Source organism: Gossypium arboreum, chromosome 13, assembly GCF_025698485.1.
Source record: "Gossypium arboreum isolate Shixiya-1 chromosome 13, ASM2569848v2, whole genome shotgun sequence".
NCBI lineage: Eukaryota > Viridiplantae > Streptophyta > Magnoliopsida > Malvales > Malvaceae > Gossypium > Gossypium arboreum.
In genome coordinates, this window is record NC_069082.1 from 120,958,263 (window position 1) to 120,983,618 (window position 25,356).

Here is a 25,356-nt window from a genome sequence, read left to right on the forward strand (position 1 = left end):
TTATTTATTTTTTATATCATATTTGTATTGTGTTTGGTTTTACCATTTAAAAACACCCTTAATTTTAGCCATCGCCCAAGAACCAGACAGTTCTCATTTCCTGGCTAGCAAGTTTGGGGTGTTACTCAAAACTCATACCAAATTCATATTCCACACATTTATGAGATATAACGGTTTACATATATACACAAAATTTAAAAGAAATTGAATACTATGTATAAGATATGCACAAATTCAAATCCAAAAACCTATAACAATGTTCCAGTCCAAGGTCAGTTTCACAATAGTATGGCCATGGGTGATGAAACAATGGTGTGCCGTGAGGTCTGTTACTTAGGGTACACTACAGTGGCAACTGTCACCATTGATAATTATGAATAAGTTACAAGGGGCTGATATGATGGCAACTCAGCTTCTACTTCTACTTTATATGATGCAAATCCCGGAATTTAATCTATATTTTTTATTAATTAATAAATTTGTTTCACAATTTATAAAAATAAAATTTTTATGATCTATGATTATCTCTATTAACAATATCATTTATAAGATTCGAACTTAAACTCTCTACCTAGAAATGCAATAATACATTTAACCTTTGTCGGTACTCCTAAATCTAATATTATTAAATACATTTGGATACAAATGTAGACAATGTCACTTGGTTTGGCTTAGAGTTACAAAGTTTTCAAATATGAACACATTAGACTTTTGGTGAAGGCTGATGATTTGATTTGATGGTTTTTTGTAATCAAATTTGTGGGATTTTATTGTTGGAGGGGTTTTAGACAAAACCTAACTCATTCTATTTCAATCATTTTTTTAAGTCATCATTCGACAAATGAAGACATCTCACATGCAAATTGTTTGACCTAATTTGAAAATTCTTATTAGTCATTTTCGTTCATATATTTCTTTCTCTTTTTTTTTTTTTGTTCTTGTAGTTTAGGTGGACAATTTATGCCCACATGTAGATTTATGTTGTCAAAATAGATTTTATAGAATTACTTTTATGCTTTTATTAATTAGAAAATAATATAGGCATGATATATTAAAATCTTTTATAAAAAAATTATTAACATGTAATATAACACAAATACATTACAAATACACATCTTCAAATCCAACCTTCACATAATACCAAAAATAAAAATACCCCCAAGTTCTTATAGCAAATCAATTATCACAATGTTGAGACCAATACTACTTTGTTAAACCACATTAAATTGTACTGCTAAGTTGAAATCTAGTTTATAGATGAATACGATTAATCAACCCTTCAAATAATAGTAAAGATTTTAAAAATCAAAATTTTTAGAATCAAACTAGTGATTGAACTGACCAAGTTACCAATTCATCGATCTGATTGATTCATCCGGTTCAATTAAGAAAATCATTAAAAAATTCATAAAAGATAAAAAAAATGTTGACAAATAAAAAATTCAGATTCAACCAATCCATACCGGTTCCTGAATCAACCAATCTGATGCCTCTTCGAATTGATGCCCCAACCAATTCCCAATCCAACCGGTCCGGATCAAAAACCATGCTAAAAATGTGTTAGCTTATTAATTTTATTTGTTATTGCCTATTCTAATTAAAAAAATGGATTTATTCTAAAAGGAAGTTACAAGTTCAATAACTTGTGATAGCACTTCAATACTAATTCTCCTGTACCAAAAAGCTTCAATACTACTTCCTATCTTTTTATATCATAACAAGCACGGAATTTTCGAATTCACAGATAAATAAGTCAGTTACTTAACCTATGTTCACAATAGCACAGCTGAGCTAACTGATAGAGTCCTAAATTAAAATGAAAAGGGTAAAACAACTAAAATTGAATTGCTAGACGACCTTTATCCAAACCAAAATTGCTACGCTCAATTATAACATTCCAAGTATGAAACAAAGCAACCGGAACTTAACTGAGGACTAGACGGACTTAGATTGTATCTTAGAATTTGAGAATGGAAAGGGTAATTAATAATGTGCTGAGCTTCTTTAAATCTGGATTTTAATCAATTACCTCCCTGCATAAACTCGTTGATGGTGGGAGTGCTTTAGATAAAGTCAGCCTCCAATTGCGTGATTCATCCTGTTAGCTGAACCTGAAAATCCGTCAATGGTGCTTCAAGGGTACATCCTACGTTCCTCCAATGAGACTAGATGTAGCTTCCTCGTCGATTCAAGGCAACATTTCTCTTTCTGGTGCCCAGCATAGAAGAAGTGTGTTGAGCTCTTCTCTGAGCACCTGTACAGAAAATTAATTCACAACAAAAATAAGTATTGATATCAGAAATTAATAGACATTTATTCTTGAGTCTGGATGAAATTTCAGGTTGCTGGATTATAAATGGTTTCCTTTACTTTTAGCTTTATTCTTTGATCTCATGCATCTACAAATGCCTAGCATGCAATCCATTACTAGAACCGGAAAACAATTAGCGTATATTCTTTTACACACACAACATAGAGCCAGATCAATAAATATTATAAAAGCAGGGGAAGAACTGACCAAGCTTACCCTATTCAACTTAGAAGGGAGCCTCAAGTGATTCATCCCAAACTTCTGCACTTCCATTGGAGGCATCTTCAACATCATCTTCCATTGAAAGCCTAATATATTCTCGATGTGCAAAACGGTCCCATTCTGTCAATGTAGGATTCTCACGCTCCTGTTTTATTCCAAAACTTGCATACAAGTGAGATGATATACAGTTCATCTTTTTGGGTAATGAATATACAGTTCATTTTCAAAGTAAATAAATGATGAAAGTGTCTGACACAGTTACCTGACGAATGAGGAATGGATCGCGAGTTTCAAAAGCCATGAATTTGTTAAGATTGAAAAGGATATTGAAAACACTTCCAGATAGTTTAGAACCTTTCAGGTCACGCAACATGATATAACTCTCATCCTGCAAACAAGAAATTTCAATTGTCAAACATGTAAAATAGTCAGTCTTCACTAGCAGTGTATATGAAACAAGCACTCAATGGAAACTCAGCTACTAAACCAGCATATAGTAAAAAGGCAGTTCTAGGTGTAATTCACTCAGCGTTAAATAGCACAAAATGATCTAATTCTAAAGCAGCAATGCCATGAATAACATGCTTCAAGAGGAAAATGAAAACAGACAAACTGACCTCTGGACAATTGTACGCAACAGTTTACCATTGAAGGTGAAAAGTGCTCTTGAAAAATGCCGTGAAAAAGTGCTTTCGAAAAATTCAATGGTGTTTACCATTGCAGTCTATAAGTGCTTTTGGGAAGATAAAAAGTCTATTTTGGACATGATGTTGTAAAGTGGAAGATTTAATGAGGGGATAAAAACTAATTTTATTGAAAAGCACTTTTCTAAAAGCCAAAAGCTAAAAATTTTGGCTTTTTGACTTGGCTTAAAATCCCAGCTTAAAATCAAGGTTTGGTTTGAAAAGCTGCTTGTTTTCCAAATTTTTCGGTTTGAGAACATGGCACTTTTCAACCTAAATGGTAAACACAACCTAAGTTTGAAATTATAAGGGGAACTTAGGAAATACAAGTACTATGATTCATTTCCAGGAACACACTGCCATATGTGCCATATTATTATTAAGCAGTCAAGGAGATGAAAAGGGAGTAATGATAAAAAGGCAAACCTGCGGTTTAATCATGTCAATCATCTGACACAAGATGTCCTCAAAGAGCACAGGCTCCTGTGCCATGCATTCCATTCGGTGCAACTGCTCCTCATAAAAGAATTGCATTTCATTACGAGTTAGAACTCCATTGCCATCCAAATCTATGCACTTGAACCTATAAAAGTAAGAAAATGTGCTAATTACTGACTAGTAATAGTATAGTTCCCATCCTGCCAAACTATGTTTGAGTATTCCGCAAGAGAGAACAAAGGCACAAAAATGAGATTTAAAATATGATAAGATTGGGAAAACGAGCCAAGAAAAGAAGTTACTCAGAAATCCAATCTTAATGTGATCATTCATAACCTCCACCACCTCAAAACACAATGCTATTTCTCAACCTCTGATACCCAGGGCAGAAAATATTAAGGCAAATATTTCTAAAGCTACTAATGAATCATTTACAAATATTTCTAAAGCTACTAACAAAACATTTACAAAATTTGTTCTTTTGACAGATCTTTCTGAATTTTTGGGTGAGAAGTGCAGAAAAGCTATTTCAAATTTTTTGGGTGACTTTTTCAAACAAGTGAGCTCCTATGAAGTAGAGGCATAATAAATTCAAGACTATGATATTCTTATGTCTATAAAGAAAGAGCACAAAAGATACCAATACTCAAGACTAGGCTCAGATGACTTGTCCTCCTCTGCAAGGATGAAGTAAACAAAATCTTCATAACCCATCTTTCCTTCAGCCTTACTGGTAAACTTTCTTGGGACCTAAGATGATATGGAAGTTCAATATTTGTAAATAAATAAACAAATCAATGAAACAGAAAAAAAAAAAAATAGAAGAGGATGGTCGAACAGACAAAGTTCAATTAATAAAGAACTTCTTTGTGCAGGTAGAATGTGGTTTGGACCAAGGAACAAAAATATCATGAGACTCACAAACCTGAGAAAATATTCTATCGACAATTCGGTAGGTAAGCGCATGGTTACCATATCTGATAAGGTTCTCCTTGTCAATCAAGAAATCATGATCTGTATCCAGCTCCCAAAACTTGCAGTATATTACATAAAAATGTTCATACGAAAAGTACCTGCACATATGATGATAATTGTTTTGAAAGAGGAGGAAAAGATTATTTGGTATCAGACAGGATGTATTAAGCATGCATCAAAATGTAGAAGAGATGCATGTATCAAAATGCAATTATATAAACTTACTCATGAGCTTGTGGAATTTGAAAGAAAAATGAAAGCCAGTTTATACTCAATGCATTGAAGGAGATTCAGTCAAATCCCTACCTCAAAACTTTATTAATGTCCTCTTCCTCATCACAATGTAGCATGGCATCAATCAAGTTCCCACGTTTCAATTCTCTAAGAGTGAGGTGACCAGTCCCAGATCTATTTATGTAGTAATATATTCTGTATATAACAGTTTCAGCTGGCAATGTGAAACAAAAGTTGTATTAATATTTGGAAGCACTAGAGACAAGCTAGACTATCAAACAATTGAAAAACACAGGTAGAAGTTTATACTGATGTTTAAGCAGTAATAAGCACCATATAGAATGGGACCCTAACATGTTAAGACAGATTATCAATAAGCTGTAATGCATAAATTGGTGTAAGATATTTTATTTTCCTTCAGTAGCAAAAGTATACACAAATATTCCCACTTCAACCTCTCTCATACTTAATCAATTTGTCAACAATAAGTCTTCTAATATGTTCAGATGGACATAAGATTACTGCACAATTCATATTAAACTAAAAAGATATGTCTGCTTATAAGAATTTCTTGTGTGAATTCATCATCCTAAAAATAGGAATTTTAGAAAATGGAAGCTAAGCCATTGAAACCAGATACTAAAATGAGAGCTACATCACAATCATTCTTACTAAAGACAACCAACAAACAAAACAAGAATGTCAATTCTGTTTTCTATGCGCCTATTCTTTCTGTTTGAGATATGTCCAAATTCTTGCACTTGCTGTTAATCAAAGGATAATTTTGCAGTCTTGCTTTATTAATATGCGATCATCATTTCATTCATAATTTTTAACATAGCATTATACATTATCTGTAGGAATATTCTGTAAATATTTTAGGAATATTTTGTAAATATTTTTTTTATTAAAATCCCTTATTTTAAGGGATCATATCTCCTATTTAGTATCTTTCCTAACTTAGAGTTTCCTAAAGTAGTGTCATAGGTTGTATATAAAAACTCGATTTATGTTCTATTTAGTATAAAAATACTCTGATTTCTACATGGTATCAGCTTAGGTTACGATTTCTTTTCAACCTAGACCATGTCCAAACTCCTTCTCCTACTTGGAGATTACTTCAAATCCAGAAAATTTTTCTAGTTCGATGCTCCATCAGATTAAATGCAGTTCGACTATCACCGCCATCGATTGAATGGCAACAATTTTCTTGAATGGTCCCAATCGGTTAAGATTTTTCTCTTGGGCAGAGAAAGATTGGACTACGTTCTTGGTGAAATCAAGAAGCCTCTTGTGGTGATGCTGGTTTTGCTAAGTGGATGCGTGACAATGGTCGAGTTATGACTTGGCTCCTTCATTCCATGACCCCGAGTATAAGTAGAAACTTTCTTCTTTACACCACAGCCGCTGAAATTTGGAGTGCAGTCCGCAAAACCTACTCTAGCACGGATAACATTGTTGAATTATATCATGTTGAAGATCAAGCAGCCACTCTTAAACAAGGAACCATGCCTGTTACTCTCTACTACAATACCCTTCTTGCTCTTTGGCAACAATTAGATTTGTATGCACATTATGATTGGGTAGATCCAAGAGATCTTGCTCTTTATCAGCAAATTGTTACTCAACGAAGACTTTTCAATTTCTCCAAGGCTTAAATAAGAACACGGACGAGGTTCGGCGAGGTCTGGCTATTTCTCCTCTTCCCTCCCTTCGAGAGGCTTTCTATGGTCAAGAAGGAAGAAAGCCGAAGGTGTGTGATGTTGTCGATGAACCATCTTCCACTTCGAAAGATCGCCTTCTTGACCGTCAATCATCTCCCTCTTCCAAGCGGGAGACCTTGGTGTGATCATTGCAAAAAGCCCGGCCACTCTAAGGAGAAGTGTTGGAAGCTTCATGGTAAGCCTCAGGACTGGAAGTCCAAGCACTCTCAAGATAATAAATCAAGCCTTGTTGCCACCTCTGTCACTAGTTTCACTAAAGAACAGATTGCTGAACTTCAAAAACTATTTGGAAAGTTTCAAGGGTCATGTGAAGGTAATCTGGTCATAAAAGATCCAGAAGGTAACCTTTCTTCTACTGCATTTTTCTCCTCCCAGTTGACTCCTAATTGGATCCTCGATTCTGGTGCTACGGATCATATGACTGGTAACAAGGCATTGTTTCACAATTTTTTCCATACCTTTGGTAAAGTGTCAAAGCGGTGATGGTACCTTGTGCAAAATAGAGGACATGGCATCGTTATTCTCAATGAACAGATTGCACTTAAAATGTTCTCTTTGTACCAAATCGGCGTGCAATCTCATCTCTGTTAGTAAATTGTCCACAGACTTGCCTTTGCTCTGTAATTTTTAATGATCGTGATTGTACTTTGCGAGCCTTGAACTCGAAGAAGATGATTGGTAAGGCCACTTGCATAATGGTCTTTACATCCTCCCTACCTCTCCTAAAATCGGGATCTCCAAGTCATTTACCGCTTTAGGAAAAGTTGATCTTGTTATGTTATGGCACTTTCGTTTAGGCCATCCTAGTTTCCAATACCTTGCAAAATTGTTTCTGCTCTATTCATTAATAAAAGGCCTAATTCTTTTCTTGCAAAGTTTGCTCTCTTGCCAAACATACTAAATCATCTTATTTTCCTTCTACATACAAGCCTTCTTACCCTTTTGCTTTGATCCATAGTGATATTTGGGGCCCTTCTCGGGTGAAGAATGCTGATAATTGTAAGTGGTTTATCACTTTTATTGATGATCATGATGGGATAACTTGGACTTATTTGCTGAAAGATAAATCTGAAAGCTGCTAGTGTTTTGTGCAATTTTATAACATGGTTCTCACTCAATTTGGGTCTAAAATCCAGCTCTTTAAATCGATAATGGCGGTGAATTTTTGCTAGGTCTTTAGGTGATTTTTTAAGGAAAAAGGCATAGTTCAGATTAGTTCTTGTGTTGGAACCCACAAAGACAAAAGCGGCATTGCCGAAAGAAAAAATAGGCACCTTCTTGAAGTTACTCGTTCTCTTCTATTTACCACTAATGTTCCTAAATATTTGTGGGGGGAAGCCTTATTAACTGCCACATATTTAATCAACCGGATGCCTAGTAAGGTTTTAAAATTTCAAACGCCTCAATCTATATTTTTGCAGCACTTTCCTCATTTTAAGCCTATCTCCTCCATTCGCCACTTAAAATTTTTGGCTGCTTGTTTTTATCCAAAATATTGCTCCTAATAAGTCCAAGTTAGATCCTAAGTCTTTAAAATGTGTATTGGTTGGGTATTCTTCACTTAAGAAGGGTTATAAATGCTATCATCCTCCTTCTAAACGATTTTTCACCACTATGGATATAACATTTAATGAGCAGATTCCTATTTCACTCAGCTGAAATTGGGAAACATGGAGTGATTTTCAGCCACAACAGTATCTCCTCCTAATCTTCATTCTCAACCTTGAATTGCCATTTTGTTCGCCATTACTGCAGATGTCACTGTGAATGCTCCCATTGATTCTCCTGTAGTACCTATGACTAATTCACCTACACCCACTTTAAACACTCTTCCGAAAATACACCTACTCCAATTGACGGTCTTCAAAAACACCACCACCCAAACAACTTCGTGTCTACACAAGAAAAGAAGACATATCCACGAGACTGTTTTGCAATCGATTCTTGCCGAGAATTGGATTTGGGTCCGATTGCGAAATGGAAGAAGAAATCGAGAAGTCCACTACTCTAGATGACTTTCCTATTGCTATTAGAAAAGGGGTTAGGCAGTGCACCAAGCATCCTATTGAAAAATTTCTTGGTTATAATTCATTGATGCCGTCTTTTCAAGCATTTACAGCAACTTTGGATAAAAACGAGTTCCCACAAGCATAATGAAGCTCTAAAGGATCCAAAATGGAGAAGGGTCATTGAAGAGGAAATTTGTGCACTAGAGAAAAATGCTACTTGGACCATTACGGACCTTCCTCAAGGAAAAAAGGCTGTCATTTGTAAATGGATCTTTGCTGTAAAGTATAACTCCAATGGCGGTATCCAACGATACAAAGTTAGACTAGTGGCGGAGGTTTCACGCAAACATATGGGATAGACTTCACGAAACTTTTGCACTGTGGCAAAGCTTAACACTATTCGAGTACTCTAAGTTTGGCTGTAAATTGCGATTGGAAATTACACCAACTTGATGTAAAAACGCATTTCTTAATGGCAAGCTTGAGGAAGAAGTCTATATGCAATTGCCACGGCTCAAAGTCTATTGAAGGTAGCAACAAGGTTTGCAAGCTCAACAAGTCTCTATCTGGGTTAAAACAATCACCCGAGCTTGGTTCGAGAGGTTCACTAAAGTCATTCTTCAAAATGGCTACAAGCGATCCCTTGCCGATCATACGCTTTTCATCAAGGTAACTTCTACAAATAAGAAAGCTATCCTAATTGTGTATGTGGATGACATCATTCTTCTTGGAGATGATGAGGAAGAGATTAGCAATTTGAAGAAGTTGTTAAGCAGGAATTGAAACCAAGGACTTGGGAAAGCTAAGGTATTTCCTAGGAATGGAGGTGGCAAGATCAAAGAAGGACTTGTGATCAACCAGAGAAAGTATGTACTTGATTTACTCAAAGAAACTGGTTTTCTTGGTCGTAGTTTACTGATACACCAATGGAGGCAAACTTGAGATTCAATAAAGAAGATGAGTCCTTAGTAGACAGAGAGAAATTTCAAAGGTTAGTTGGGAAACTAATCTACTTATCCTTGACAAGGCCGGATATAGCTTTTCCCGTAAATGTGATAAGTCAACACATGACTAATCCTCTTGAAGAGCATATGGCGTGACAAATAGAATTCTCAAGTACTTGAAGAAAACTCAGACACGGCTTAATGTTTAAGAAGACACAAGATGAATCTGTTAAGATTTTTACAGACTCTAGTTGGGTGGAGATCTCACCGAAAGAAGATCCACTAGTGGGTCTTGCACTTTTGTTTGGGGTAACCTTACAACTTGAGAAGTAAGAAACAATCTGTTGTTTCAAGAAGTAGTCTTGAAGTGAATTTAGAGCACTAGCTTTGGGGATATCTGAAGGAATTTGGCTACTTAAATTACTAAAAGAACTTGGCACAAATCGGAGGATCACTTTGAAGTTTTGTGTGATAATCAATCGCCATTCAGATTGCCAAGAACCCAGTTCAACATGACCGAACAAAGCATGTTGAAATTGATAGGCATTTTATTGTCGATCAAGTCAACAAAAAGACAGACCACTCTTTCTTACATTCCTTCGAAGGACAGATTGCAGACATTCTTACCAAGGCTTTGCCAAAACACGTGTTCAATAAATTCCTATTCAAGCCGGGATTATACAATGTATATTCTCCACTTGAGGGGAGTGTAGGAATATTCGTAAATATTTTAGGAATATTTTGTAGATATTTTTTATTAAAATCCCTTATTTTAAGGGATCATATCTCCTATTTAGTATCTTTCCTAACTTAGAGTTTCCTAAAGTAGTGTCATAGGTTGTATATAAAAACTCTGATTTATGTTCTATTTAGTATAAAAAATACTCTGATTTCTACATTATCAAACATATAATAGACAGAGCTACCTCATCAAAGAAACAAGTCAAACGGCGTTCATAGAAATTCACATGAAAATAGATGCATTTACAGGATTCACAAGGTCAAATCTTAGTGGTTGCAGCACCTAATGAAGGAATCAGTCCGGAAACAACTCAATATCTGTGTAAAATGCCTTTGATATTGTAAAAGGAGGGGGTATAAAAGTGAAAAAGCCTAGCATCTAAAATATCCAATTGCAGTGAGAGAACAGTAAAAAGGAATCAAACAGATGAAAAACAAACCATATCTTTCCTGAAACTCAGGTGTACTCTGTAAGAACTCCAACCCAGGATGAGTTGCCAATAGTTCTTGAAGTAAAGGTTTGAAGTCATCCTGACAAATTGAGAAGTATAGAAGTTAAGTTTGAACAAGGACTGTTAGATATTGACAAATATTGCAGTTGATTTAAGACCTGAACAAGGTAATTGAGATATGGTTGTTTTAGTAATGTATAAATTTGAGTTGCTACATCCTTCGTCAACAAGTTTCCATTGACCCAATAATCAACAAATGCATCTCTGCAAGCAGTTTAGAGTAAAACTCAGAAAAAGCTACCATCTAAAATGAACTAAATCACATCATAGCTGACAAGCAACTACAAGGAGAAACAGTAACAGATTAGGAGTCGGAGTCGGAGTCGGAGTCGGATCCTAAACTAGAAAGTTAAATTTATAACACATAGTTCTCCAACAAAGACGAGCATAGTTGAGCACCTAACCACAGAAAAGAAACCCAAACATAAAACTCTCATAGTTTTCTAAGAAATATCCTAGTCTCAAAAAAATATTATGGATCTAAGATACAAATATAAATTCCATGAACAAGAAAGCATACCTTGTGACCAAACCAGTGCTATTAACATCAATTTTTTTGAAAAGTGATGGGGAGAAAAATGAAGGCAGTTTGCAAACTTCCTTGGTCACTAGTTTGAATTCTGAAAATTATAGAAAGTAAAACACGACTATCAAATGAGTTCAAGAAATATCTGTCGAAGGAAAGCACGCATGTTTCTTACCTTGCAGTTGTAGTCCCTCCGGGTGGCCAGCAAAGAACTGACTGATTCGAGACATATATTGTTCTTTTAGATCATTTGGAGGTGGATGGCCATTTTTGAAGTAAAACTGGAGGCAATTTCAAGTCATCGCAACTTCATGATAGAAAGGTAAGGATAGCACATAAAACACAACTAAGGACAGCAATAGAGAAAGAAAATATCATATCAATTAAAAAAGATCCAAACCTGAGGTATAAACTCTTTCACAGGCTCGCTAACTACTTTCAGGGGAGAACCCAAGTTTGAAAGACCAGCCCTTTGTTTTGTTATACGAGGCGAACCAGATGTACTTCTTGGTGAAAGGGGAGGAGCACTGCCAGCAGGAAACATGGAAGGTAACGAATTGCTTGAGGGAGAGCCTCCACCGGAAGTGTTTGCAGAAACATTCAAGGGATTACCAGCCTTTGCATCATTAACCAATGATGTTACCTAACAAAATAACAAGAATTAAACACCGGAGCACTCATATGCTTAGAGGAATATTTTAATAAGTTACACTACTTCCATATTCTCTGCTTCAAGGACACTAATAGGAGAAAAATCCATATTTAAGAACAAAACAACATCATTTAATCAATCAAGATCATACAACACCTATTATGGGGTATTGTTATAATCATTAAGCCACCAAGTTAAATCTATTTGCAAAGAAAACTAAGCAGTTAATGTAAGGATAACACTACTTAACAATAGGATGTCACAATATTCTTTTCGCATTGATTTAATCCATTAAAATATCTTAATAATGCGGAATTCAGGTACATATACACATAATGAACAAACTGAAACATGTAATAAGCTCAAAGTAATGCTTCATGAAATATAATTTAATTATCATAAAAAAATAATTTTTTACATAAAAATTTTAAAATTTACCATCAAATAACCAAGCCATTTTGACTAGAACAATGTTGAGGCAACAACAATCAATCATTTTCAATTAAAGTGTCAAAACGGAAAGAATTCAAATCAAACACAACGAAGATTCGAAATTAGAAAAACGAAAAGTATACCAGCTTGTTAGCTTCAGGAAGCGAAAGCCACTGTTCGAAAAGCTTTTGAGTGAATTCAGGATAGGATTTGAGAGCTAAAGGAGACATCTCCTGGAGATGCAATAGCTCCGCATCCAAACACGTTATATCTCCAACAACAACTGCCTCCATTTCCTTTTCTTTGCATAACCAAAACGCAGCTCAAACAAAGTTCTTCCGCACAGATCAAATGAAAAATCAGCTTCCAAATAAATTAATCTTCTTTTAAAAAACACACCAGATTTAAGGTAAGAATTTAATTTTAGTAATTAATTAAAAAAATGAAAAGAGAAACTTCGATTGGGAACTGAGAAAGCGTTGGACACCCTAGATCTTCATGAAAATCAAGAATCGGGACTACATAAGATTTCTTCGTTATCGCTTTTTTTTCCTTGGACGTTAGGAAGAGAGTGTTTGGGAGGAGAGAAAGCGATAGAAAGTGAGATTACAAACTTTTTCTATTTTTTATTTTGAGAGAAAGAGACAAAAAATCGATGCGATTCAAGTGGGAGATTAGCTAAGAAATTGCAGAGATTTGAGTAACATTTAGAAAATAATAATAATAATAATAAAATAAATGAAAGAAAAAAAATTTTCCTCGATAAATTAAGAATTGTAAATTCTTTTCTACGTCACGTGTCAAGATTATGCTTCCCATATTTTATTTATAACTTCATTATAATATTTTATGGATCTAAATATATTTAGACAGGTAAATAAAGTCAAAATGTCGAACTATTTCTCTAACCAAAAAGTCAAAAGGCTTTTTGTAAGATAGAAAGTGCCTGGGAAGTCCTTATACTTCGGAATAAATTGCATTTCCGTCACTCTACTGAAAAAATTGGTAAAATTAGTTTTTCTGTTAAATTTTCTGTTAAATGATAATGTGGATATTAATTTAAATAGTTCTGAACTATAAGTAAGAAATTATTTTGATTCTTTTTTAAAAATTAACCGTAATTTTAAAAATCTTTAAAATTAAATATAAATTATTAAAATTGTATTAAAAATAGTGTGGTGGCTAATTATATAGCTTCAAAAAGTTAGAAGCCTCTTTGTGATTAGATGAATTAATTATTAACTTCCTTAGTTATTCTTGATTCATAGAAGCTTCATGGCTAACTCCCAGGTGAGATTGAGGCTGCATTAGCAAGAAAAGCTCTCAGTATAGTAGGACTCAGGCCTGTGTAGTATCCTCTAAGTCCAGACGTTTGGTAGTTATTATTTTGAATAATGTGGTTTGATATTAATCATATGATCTAAAACTAGATTGTATATTAAATACGGTAAAAATGTTTTAATTATAATTTAAAAATTTATTATAATATTTGAATTGTTAAATAAATTAATATATTTTAATTATTTTAATAATTTGAATAATAAATATCACTTTATACTAATTATAATAATTAAAACAGATTATTTAAAAATAATTAAAATTATGCATGAAAAAGCACATATAAAGCATATGACATTAGAAGCTAATAACAATAGAAGTGGTATTTGATACAGATAGATTCATAAATTCATGTCCAATTTCTTTTATATATTTATTTTTCAATAGTTTATTTTTCCTATTAAACACCAACTTTTCTTGTGAAATTACCAAAACTTTTTCATAATATATAGGAAAATATTTGGTATATAATTAATAGAATTTTTAGACCCCACAAGTAGAGTTAAAATTTGACAAGTATCCTATAAATGTATAATACAAAAAAGGTGACACGTAATAATTTTTAAAGATGCTTCGAAATAAATAAAACCAATACCAATGTATTAAATAGTAATTGTATATTAAAAATATAAAAGATAGATTTATCAAATCCAAAAATGCTTTAAAAATTTTGAAATTATTACTAAATAGGCATCAAACAATTTTAAAAACTATCACGAATTTACTAAATTTTTTACATTATTTTTGAAATCCTAATTTTGAAAGGCTATTGTTGGACACATATCTAACACTCATTCCGATTCTGGGATTTAAACTAAAAGCAGTCCACTAAAACAACAATACAAGCCAATAGGAGATCATGTAAGCGAGCAACTTAAACAGAAGGGCATTGGAAAAAACTCTTAAGCCAATAGCTCTGGCTATCAAAATCCATAGAATCTAGCTCTTTTTAACTCAATTGTTTCCCTTCTCTGGAAACATTCCATTCCCTCAACTTTTGATGCAGCTTGTTAGCTTCTTCTTTCATTCCAGCATCTGCTATACCTTTGATTACAGTCGAATAAATCGTATCGTCGGGTTTACTCCGACTCGAGACCATCATTTCCAGCACTTGTATCGCCAAATCTACCTTACCGTCTTTACACAACCCATGTATCACCACTTTATAACCACTAGCTCCGACCCTGTGTTTCTGCTCCGCCATCACCTTCAGTATCCCTACAGCTCTCTCTACTTGATTGGACCTGCAAAATCCCCAAACTAAGCAACGATGAGTTATGTCGTCAGGACTGATCCCTTCCTCTGACATCCGATTATATAATTCCATTGCTTTCTCCATATCACCAGTTCTAGTAAATCCGTCGATCACAGTGTTATAAGTTATCAAACCTGGGGAACAGCTGCTCCCACTTAAAAATTGAAGTAATTGAAGAGCCTCTTCTGCCATTCCTTCTTTAGAAAGAGCGCCAAGCAGCGTATTGTAAGTAACAATGTCCGGGGAACAGTTTTGAGAAACCATTTGATCGAAGAATTTGATGGCACGGTCCAAAAGTCCATATTTACACAAACCATTGATCAATATATTGTAAGTAACCACGGTTGGAGGATGCAAAGTTTCCTTCATGATTACAAGTATCTCATCAACTTCATTCCAATAACCGTGATTACAGAGAGAATGGATAAGGGTATTGTATGTTACGGCATTCGGCTCCATGCCATGAGATATAATACTGTAAACGACTAAAGCAGCATCCTCGTGTTTTCCCTGTTTACAAGATAAATTAACCAGTGAATTGTAAGTAACGATGTCGGGATAGCAACCTTCTATTGCCATATCATGCAATACTTCCATTGCCCGAGCAATTCCACAATGCCTGCAGACTAGCTCAATGAGAATGGTATAGGTGATTAGATATGGGGGACATCCCTTCCTCAATTGATCCTTCCAAAACCCAACGGCCTGATCAAAAATACCATGATCAAACATGCTGCGTATTATTGTATTGTACGTAATCACATCCGGTGGGCAACCACTCAAGCTCATGTCTTCCAAAAGGTCAATAGCAGATCGCATCCGTCCTCTCTTACAAAGACCACGAACCATCATATTATACGTAATATTATCAGGGATCCCACCAGACATTATCATAATCTGAAGAACTCTGCTGGCTTTATCGAGTTCGCCTACTTTTACAAAGCCCCTTATTAAGTTTATGCAAGAAGGGAAATGTGGAATTTGATTCTGACGTGCCATAATTTCTATCAACCGTGATGCATCATTTAGTTTTCCATTGCTACAGAACCGTTGAAGAATATCATTGTTTGTTTCCTCATCATTTCTAACAAAACGTCCATCTAAAGCAGCCATCAAAGAATTCGGAACCTTTTTCAAATTTATTTGCTCTTTGAATTTTCCCTTAACACTCACATTCTGATCTTCTGAACCCCAGCATTCATCCTGATCAAATTCATCTTTGTCAATACAAACACTTCTCTGCAGTCCTTGGCACACTAACGATACCACCTCTCTTTCTGAACCATTATCGACCTTCCACGGCAAGCAAGAGTGAATTGTGCTACTAAAATTGACCGAACATGTTAAATTAGAAGTAGGTATGTTTACAATCGAGCACTTCAGAGAGCTACAACCTGTTCCAGGTTGTTTCAAACCCCACTGCAAACAATGAGAACGGCAAATCTCAACCGAATGGTTGTGAAGAGTAACTGTGTATCCCATCTTCCTCTATCCAATCAATCAAACTCAACTCAGATCAATTCCAGGCAGAAACAAACAAATCCTTAAGTCCTTATTTCATGGTTTCTGGCCAAAATTCAAATTCCAGGCAAGTAATGCTCCTACTTTCTGCACCCGTCAAATGGAGAACAAGCATCAAACCTGTAAAACAAGAAACGGGAAACATTAAAACCATGAGCCCTAATACCAAAAATAGAACCCCATAAATTGTATAAATACATACATGAACAATAAGAATCAACAAAATATGATTAGATAATGCAAAACCCTAAATCCTAAATCCTAAACTGCCATGCCCTTAAGCTAAACCAGTTTCACTCTGCAGCAAAAGAAAAAAAAAAAAAAGTAATGAAATGACATGGATAGGTAGGTAGTGTCAACATTGCATATAACATGAAACAATATGAACATCCAATCAAGAAAACTTAAACATGGTATGAAATATGAACCTCCAAGCACCCTCATGAGGAACTAATAAAAAGTTGAACATACTCATTTCGGAGGCATACTTTCATCTCTACTCACATCCAAATTCTTAAAATATTGATGCTTCGTTTGGTTATTAGTGTAATAAGAAGAGGAAAAAGCTTATTCATTACACATGTATTATAATAGTTAGAGATAAAATAAACAATAGTTAGAATAAATTTAATCTTAAAATTAGAAAGATAAGTAAAAACACTCATAAACAAAATAAGACCCCTTCAAAATAAGCGAAAAATTCTCCTTTTTGCTAAAAATAAGTCATGAGAATGATTAAATATTAACAATTAAATTAGTTTATTGCTAACCCATATACTAAAATATACCAAACATAGCATGAATGTACCAATATCAAATACAAATTCCAAAAAGATTTTTCAATGAAAAAAAAAACCCCAAGGTTCCAAGTTATGGAATCATCCAAAATCGCCATATTTACTCATTTTAAGGCATATCTGCTAAGGAACAGAAGAAGAAGAAAAAAAAAAACAAAAGTAGTGCACTGTTGAATTACAGAATATAGAGAAGCAAAGAAGATGTCTCTTTAAAATACTAAATCAAGAACCTAATTTACATAATTTAAAAACCATAAAAAATTTACATTAGATAGATTCACATAAGAAAAACAAATCCAAAAGCTTCAAATTTCAACAACCCATTTCCTTTCATTCAATAAATTGACCGTTTCACCTTCACAGCACTGAAAACAAAGGAATAAAAATATATATACTTACATGAACCAACCCGAATAAAAAAAGGTGTAATGAAAGCCTTACCTGGATACAAATTCAAAGCCTAAACTTTAAGAAGGAATTGACGAAGAAAAACTCTAGTAACGTTGTTTGTTTATAGACATGGAAAAGGCAACGGGTTCATTTGGTTTAGTTCTGTTGATGAGGTTGGAGGAGTCACGTCAATTAACTAGGGTTCAGTTAGTGACGAAATTACGTTTAAGTACTTCGCCAATTTACACTTTAACAAACCCATCAAATAATTTATTTATTTTTGCTTACTGGGTTGGGTCGAAATTTAATTTTGTATTCGTTTAGCTTACGGGTGTGTAAAATTTATTTCGATTTAAAAAATTCGATAAAAATTTTAAATTTTAAATTAAATAATTTGAGTTAATCGAGTTATTCGGATAAGCTAGAATAAAAATTCAAAATTTTTAATTTAACTCAAATATAAATTACAAAATTTGAGTTATTTGAAAGTCTAAATAAGGAAAGGCAAAACTATTTCGTTTTGACAAGTGTTTACCTTTTCTAAAGTTAAAAAGTCAAAACCATTAAGTTAAAAGGTAAAATCATTATATTGTTGATGTAGTTAAATAATATTGTACATCACATTTTAGTTAAATAATTGGTCCATGTAATCGCAACAATAATAGGATTCGTTAACTCCACTTGACTCGGAATTTTTTGACTCGATTCCATTTGATTTGGAAATTTTTCAAATTGAGTTCAGTTGCTAAAATAGGATTCGTCAACTCGACTAACTCGAATTTTCTTGACTCTATTTGATTCAATCTAATGCTTACCCCTAGTGTAGCTAATGTTTGAGATTCATTGGAATTAAGGTTGTGTTTGATTTTATAGTAAGATTACAAGATTACGAGAATGTAAGATTATGAGTGAAATATGAAATTGCTTTGTTTGGTTCATAATGTAAAATTAAGGTGTTTGGTTGATGGAATTTAAGATTATTTAAGAGCACAATTTACTCAATTGTCTTTATTATAGAATTTTTTTGACCAATTTAGTTCTTTTAATGGTCTTTAGTCAATTTTCATAAAATTATGATAAATTATTACAATTCTTACTTTTATTGCAATCTATATACTAATAAGTAAAGGGTAAACTACAAAATAGTCACTTTTATTTGTTTCATGTTACATTTTAGTCATTTATGTTTGAAATGTTACGTTTTAGTCACTTATGTTATTATTTTGTTACAAAGTGATCACTCTTTCGTTAAGTTCCGTTATCTCCTTAACTGTAATCCTACGTGGCAGTCCAACTAGATTTTAAGTGCCAACTTTGATTTCCTAATGGGATGAGAATAGATTTTTTATTAAATAAATTTAATTAATTAAAAATTTTAAACCCTAAATCTTAGTTAAAAAACCATTCATCTCCCCTTTTTTTTGTTTTCTTTTTCAATGACTAAAAAAGCTATTATCATCAAAAAAATTTATTCACGTACGAAAATAAAATAGGATTCAATGGAGGGTTCAGGTATGTCTTCTTCACCGACAAACTTATGTTCTAAAACTTAAAATGAAGTGGTTGTCGAAAAATAAGAATATGGTAATCATTTTTGTTCCTAATCATTGTATTTTCCAATTCTTCACATTCTTGAATAATTAGTTTCTCAATCCGATTTTTTCTAATCTGAATCGGCTTGTTTGTTCACAATCCCTTTGTTTTAGCAAATAAATGTACTTAATTTTAATTAAATACAAAGTATATATGCTGAAATGAAATATATGAATTAATATATGCTAATGCCGAATTTGTATAAGCATGGTAACTATGTTCATGCATTCGTTTCGACTGAGTTATAACATTTGAAAGTCCGTACAAACTATATGGAATATCTGGAATTTTTGATATATGAATTGTTTATGAGACAACTTTATAATAGTGATATTCGGGCTTTGAGCCTAACAATCCTTGTGCTGGTGAATTAAATCGGGCTTATGCCTAGCAGGCTTATTGCTGGTGTATAAAATCAGACTTTGAGTCTAGCAGGCCTTGTGCCGGTGTGACATTCAGGCTTAGGCCTAGCAGGCTTTATGCTGGTGAATTATTATAAGTTTATGCCTAAAAGACCTTATGCTGATGTGGTAATCGAATACATTAAACGAGCTAAATGATCAGGTATGAGTTAGCTTGTTGTTTCCTTGAAAATAAGGTAAGCTGATTATTTGTTATGTGATACAAATATATGTATGATGTTATTTTGAATTTGTGAGTAATTGTGAAGTATATTTTGCCATAAGTTAACTGTAATTATATGGTATTAAGGTTTAATACATGAGTATATGTAAACAAGTGTTTAAAGATTCGACTTTATGCATTGATATTATGATTTTAATAGTGTATGATACTTTGGTATAGACATATGTATATTTGGCTACATGATAAGTATAATTATGAGATATTAAAGTTTGATTCAAGAATATATGTTTATGGGTGTGTAACATCCCGAATTAGGGCCTAGTCGAAACAATAGTTTCAAGATCACAAATCTGACCTAATAAAATTTATTTTTATTATATTTTTATGGTATACGATTTCATGGAATGATTTCATGAAAATTTCGTTCGAAAATTTCGACGTTTGGGCACTCAATTTGGTTAAAAGGACTAAATTGTAAAAAGTGTAAAAGTTGAGTTCTACATGTTAGAGGTGTCTAATTGTTATGAAATTTTAAATTTGAGGTCCTTAAATTTAATTAGAGCATTATTTAATTGTTGGACAAAAATAGACATGAAATGGGTGTAATAAAATATTTTTAAGTTAGGGGTATTTTGGCAAACTAATAATTAAAAGAATTAAAAAGCCAAAATAGCCAAAATTTGGTCATCTTCTCCATATACCAGCCGAAACCCCCATGGAATCCATGGTTAGGGTTTGGTTCAAGCTTCCAAGCTCATTTGTAAGTGATCTCGAGCCCCGTTTTTAAAGTTCTTTACATTTTTGAAATCCCGGTAACATGTTCTAGCTATTTTTACCATTATTTTGAGCTAGGGTTTATGTTTAAAAATCTACCCATGAATGAAATGCTTGTATTTTGATGTCTAATGGTAGATAATGAGTGTTGGGTGTTTAATAAACAACTTTTACTAAGCGGTTTTCGATGAAAATGTCCTAAAGGACCGTTTTGTAAAAGTTGTAAAATTGGTCATAAATGGGTGATTTAGTGGAAATTGGGGGCTTTCATAGTTATGAAAAATGATCGGGATGTCATAAAACATAATAAAATAGGATGAATTTTAATTTTCGAGCATTGGGGAAAAAGTGCAAATATGTAAAAGTTTAGGGGTCAAAATGAAAATTTGTAAAAATTTGATTTTTGGACCCCCTATGAATAAGGTGACTAATTATTAGACTAAATGTGATATTATAGATCAAGGAAAACAAGATTCGGACTTAGAACGAGGTTGAACAAGGTTAAGCACAAACTCGAAATAAATAGACGTACTCGAAACCGAGGTAAGTTCATATGTCAGTAATAATGCAATGATATTATTATTGTTCATACTTGAACTTAAATTGATGTGTTAACATTGTGTGGTGGATATTTATTTAGTTTATATGAAGATTATATATTGTAACAAATGCCAAATTATAATTATGTGTAATACCATGTTTATCTTATGGACTAATGCCTAAATAAACATGGAAATGTGTTGAATTGGATGTACATGGCATGAGCGGCTATGCATAATGAGATACTTGATGAAAAGAGAAAAATCTCGGTTGAATAAAAAGGGAAATTCGATGGATAAACCATGGCTTGCATGACTTGAGATCTTGCATGTGTTGCAAAAAAGGATTTAGCCCAGACGGGTAGTCTGTTGATCTCAAATATAGAAAGGATCTAGCCCGGACGGGTGTTCCTTGAATGATCAAGCCTCTCGAAGAATATGTATGCATTATGGATTTAGCCGGGACTGGTAATTCGATTGGGGTCTGAATTTAGCTTGGACTGGTAATTTAGATCCGAGCTCATTGAGAGTGCTTGTCGTTAAAAGGGATTTAGCCTAAACTGGTAATCCTGACATCACTCCATGAGTTTATATTACGGGGGATTTAGCCTGGACTGGTAATCCTGCCGTAAGATGTGAGGTTCGCGGGAGTGCGCATATGAAATAATCACTTGTATAAATTGACGGTGAATGGGATATCCATCGAGATTTCGAGAAATTCAACGAGATTAATATGAGAAATTAAATAAAAGGTTCTTGCCATGATACATAATGTATGTTATATGATAATATTATGATGCATATGAGATATCATGTTTGGATGAGTGCAGTGCTAAATGATAGCACAGATAAGTACTTGAAACCCATGAACATGTATTTGACATGTGAAATGAAATGGACTTATGACGATGGTGCAAATGAATGAATGATATTTATGAGAATAATTTCTATGACAAATTTGTGATGGTTATTATCTTGTTGCACTAAGACAGATTTGGTATAGCAGCATTGGTCTGAATTTGAAAATCCACTAAAAATAGTGGAAATTGAGTAGAAGCTAAATGAATTAAGAAATTCAAGCTTAATGAGTCTAGTTTCACATAAAGGAAACGGTGTAAGCAAAATAATTCTATATCATGAGATATTTGAATTCTTGTGAGACAGAGTCGGAGTGATTCCAGACTCCCCTGTCTCAACTTTGGAAAATCACTAGAAATTGTAAAAAAATAATTATGAGTTAAAATTTATATGACTAAAATCCTTAATGATTCTACTTTCAGAAGAAAGAGACGAGAACATTATCCGAGCCTCTTACTATGAGATAAATAAATTTTAGTGAAGAAAGGTTGAAGCTATCAAACAACGAAATAGGGGAGACTTTGAATAATAAACTGTACTTATTGGTTAGACCAAAATTTTTTAAAATATTATGATAAGAAGAATATGAGTCTAGTTTCTAGGAAAATTAACAAATATTAATTTGGAGTTCCGTAGCTCGAGATATAAATAATTTATCGACTATGACTCGAGTAGATAGCTTGACCAGAATATGAATAAAAGTATAATTATAGTTGTTTTACCTAAGGAAACATGTTATTATAATGCTTATTATTTTCATATGGGCTTACTAAGTGTAAAGCTTACTCCCCCTTTCCATTTTTTTTTTAGTTTTTACAGGTCAGCTCGGGGTTGGAGATAGTCGGAGGCAGCATCACACTATCGAGCCTTTACCCTTGGAGTATTGACATGTATATGTTAAACGTGTTCAAGTGAGTGGCATGTATAGGGACTTAGTTTTTCTATGATTGATGTCATTGTGATTAGCCAAATGTATTGGCTTATAATGATTTGTTGTATGTAGCCATGAGATGTGGCTTATAATGATTTTGGCTTGGAAGCCTATTCATCCATGATATGTGTAAATGTCTTATAATGTGTGTATGTGATTATGCTTGCTCTCTATGTATAAGAAGTATATGGCATATGTACATGGTGAATGCCTTAGGACCATTTGAGGTGGTCATGGCTATGGAATAAATGTGTGATATAGTAATAAGTTGTTAGTGCCCTGAACATGGATGTTTAATTTATAAGATAGAAAACATAGTATAATGGTATAAGGAGTAGAAAGGGGTGACTTAAGGCTTGGAAAATAGCCTATTAGGGTCCATATGGTTGGACACATGGGCGTGTGTCTAGGCCGTGTGTGACACATAGTTCCCTCCCATGGGTGTGTGCTATGGCCGTGTGTCCCCTGCATTTAAAATTTTGAGTTAGTATAGGACACGGGTAGGTCACACGGACGTGTCCCATAGCCGTGTCCCAAAGTCAGTATTGAACACAGACAGGCAGCATGGGCGTGTGCCATGGCCGTGTTTAAAAGTCAGTGTTGCCCATGGGCTAAGGGCATGGGCTTGCCCCAAGCCATACGGGCGTGTGGCACTCCAAGCTAGAAACTTATTAAGTTGCCCAAAGTTTACCAAAAGTTTTCAGTTTTGTCCCGAACCATCTTAATGTAGGTTATAGGCTTCGATGGCTTGTATAAGGGACGATAGCATATGTTCTAAAAGTTTTAATTTTGGGCGAAATTTGGTCACCTGGTTTTATATGTTTATGAATGTTTAAGTCTGGTAATGCCTCGAGCCCTGTCCCGGTGTTGGATACGGGTGAGGGGTGTTACAGGGTGTGTATATATTTGATCATATAATAGTACTATGGTTTTGAAATTGAATGTTACCTTGATAATAGGTACAGTACATTCGTCCAAAGGTTACGTATACTGATATCATATTGAGACTTGTGTGCAAACTTATATAAATGATTATGTACGGCCTTAATGATATAAAGTAAGAATAATTATGAAATGATCCATGAATATATGTATATGAGTTTATGTATATTCGGTTAATTATTGATATTGTGGCTTTGGGAATTTGAATGATTTATTAATCTTAATTGTATGGATATTTGGCAAAATAAAAGTATATGTATTATATGAAATTATAAGTTTGAAGTTAAACGTGATTATGATAGTATAAATTGGTTTAGTAATTGAATTGTTATTGTCATTGAGTTATTTATTTGCTTATAGCTTACTAAGCTCTCAAAGCTTATTTTGTGTGTTTTTCTTATGTTTATAGATTTTCAGAGATCTGCTCAGGTTGGAAGTCGATGGAGACGACATCACACTAACCGGTTATCATTTCAGTAAATAATATTTTGAGACTCGGTTATGTGGCATGTATAGGCTAATCTTGGAGTTAATTATTTTGAATGAGTATGTATTTAAAGCCATGCGAAAATGGCTTGCTTATTATGCTTAAGTTGGTTTTACATGTTCTTAATTAAAATGTTTAATGAGTTTGGTTCTGGTAGTCATTTTAATAGTTAACTTATTTTGGAAATATGAAATGTGGTATAATTAGAGCGATGGATGATGGTATATTAACTTAACAGGTTCGGTGGCTAGGTGCTAAGTAATGAATATGTTTTATGATTGTTTTGGTATGGGTTCAAATGGTAAATGATAGTAATGATTAAGTATGTTTTGGGTTAGTTTAAATGGATAGTTAAAAATGTCAAGTTGTTGCTAATATCAATATAGGTATACATTCATGTGTGGTTGTAAATTCGAATATGATATATAATTCAATTTGATATGCTTATGATATTGATAATGGTGAGATCAAAATAAAGATTAGTTAATAGGATAAAATATGAAGTTTAGATATATTAATATAGATATGAATTAGATGCACACTGGAGTGTTATTTATGTTCAAGTGCTAAGTATGGCTTTTATTTTTAGGATGAATTGTGCACTTGTATAAATGCATCATTAGTATGTTCGGTCATGTTACAATGTATTTAAGTTTCATATGCGATTGCATAATAATTTGTGTAATATGATTCAATTGGTTTTATTATGAGCTTGTGCAGAAGTTAGCAAATGATATGTTTGATATACGATTAATGAGATAGAAATTGGCATATATTCGAAGTATGAAGTGTAATGATATATAATGGAATATGATTTAATTATGAAAATGGTATTAATGTGATGGATATAGGGAATTGAATATTGGAATTATTAAATATGTGAACATGTCTTTGATATATACAAGTTTGGTTCGAATTTTAGTAAATATGGAACATGATCAGT

At 33.5% G+C, this 25,356-nt stretch overlaps 2 protein-coding genes across 3 annotated transcripts; both read right to left on the reverse strand.

Moving 5' to 3' along the window:
• Positions 1 to 1,674: 1,674 nt before the first annotated feature.
• On the reverse strand, positions 1,675 to 13,233 carry LOC108463907 (probable serine/threonine protein phosphatase 2A regulatory subunit B''delta). Of its 2 annotated transcripts, XM_017763901.2 has the most exons (13): positions 12,547 to 13,233; positions 11,720 to 11,962; positions 11,495 to 11,600; positions 11,314 to 11,413; positions 10,892 to 10,997; positions 10,722 to 10,812; positions 4,936 to 5,077; positions 4,580 to 4,727; positions 4,295 to 4,404; positions 3,643 to 3,799; positions 2,796 to 2,921; positions 2,528 to 2,678; positions 1,675 to 2,254 (listed from the first exon to the last, which is right to left on the reverse strand). In XM_017763901.2, exons 1-12 carry the CDS (start codon positions 12,694 to 12,696, stop codon positions 2,538 to 2,540), a joined length of 1,620 nt encoding a protein of 539 aa, XP_017619390.1. In that variant the 5' UTR covers positions 12,697 to 13,233; the 3' UTR covers positions 1,675 to 2,254; positions 2,528 to 2,537. The 2 variants fall into 2 exon arrangements, with proteins under 2 accessions (XP_017619390.1, XP_017619392.1); XM_017763903.2 differs by lacking the exon at positions 12,547 to 13,233 and having other exon boundaries at positions 11,495 to 11,626; positions 11,720 to 11,798.
• A 1,209-nt stretch (positions 13,234 to 14,442) lies between these two features.
• Positions 14,443 to 17,910, reverse strand: LOC108464580 (pentatricopeptide repeat-containing protein At1g08610-like). Its single transcript, XM_017764943.2, has 2 exons — positions 17,756 to 17,910; positions 14,443 to 16,637 (listed from the first exon to the last, which is right to left on the reverse strand). The coding sequence occupies exon 2, from the start codon at positions 16,476 to 16,478 to the stop codon at positions 14,691 to 14,693; it is 1,788 nt and encodes a 595-aa protein (XP_017620432.1). The 5' UTR covers positions 16,479 to 16,637; positions 17,756 to 17,910; the 3' UTR covers positions 14,443 to 14,690.
• Between the last annotated feature and the right edge of the window lie 7,446 nt (positions 17,911 to 25,356).

What these genes read in the sequence shown, in the direction of transcription:
- LOC108463907 (XM_017763901.2), bottom strand. Translation starts at nt 12,696, where the DNA reads ATGGAGGCAGTTGTTGTTGGAGATATAACGTGTTTGGATGCGGAGCTA. An exon ending in GAGCCTAGTCTTGAGTATTG is followed by an intron (nt 3,800 to 4,294) that starts GTATCTTTTGTG and finishes TTACTTTTATAG; the next exon opens with GTTCAAGTGCATAGATTTGG. An exon ending in TTGACATGATTAAACCGCAG is followed by an intron (nt 2,922 to 3,642) that starts GTTTGCCTTTTT and finishes TCTTGTTTGCAG; the next exon opens with GATGAGAGTTATATCATGTT.
- LOC108464580 (XM_017764943.2), bottom strand. Translation starts at nt 16,478, where the DNA reads ATGGGATACACAGTTACTCTTCACAACCATTCGGTTGAGATTTGCCGT.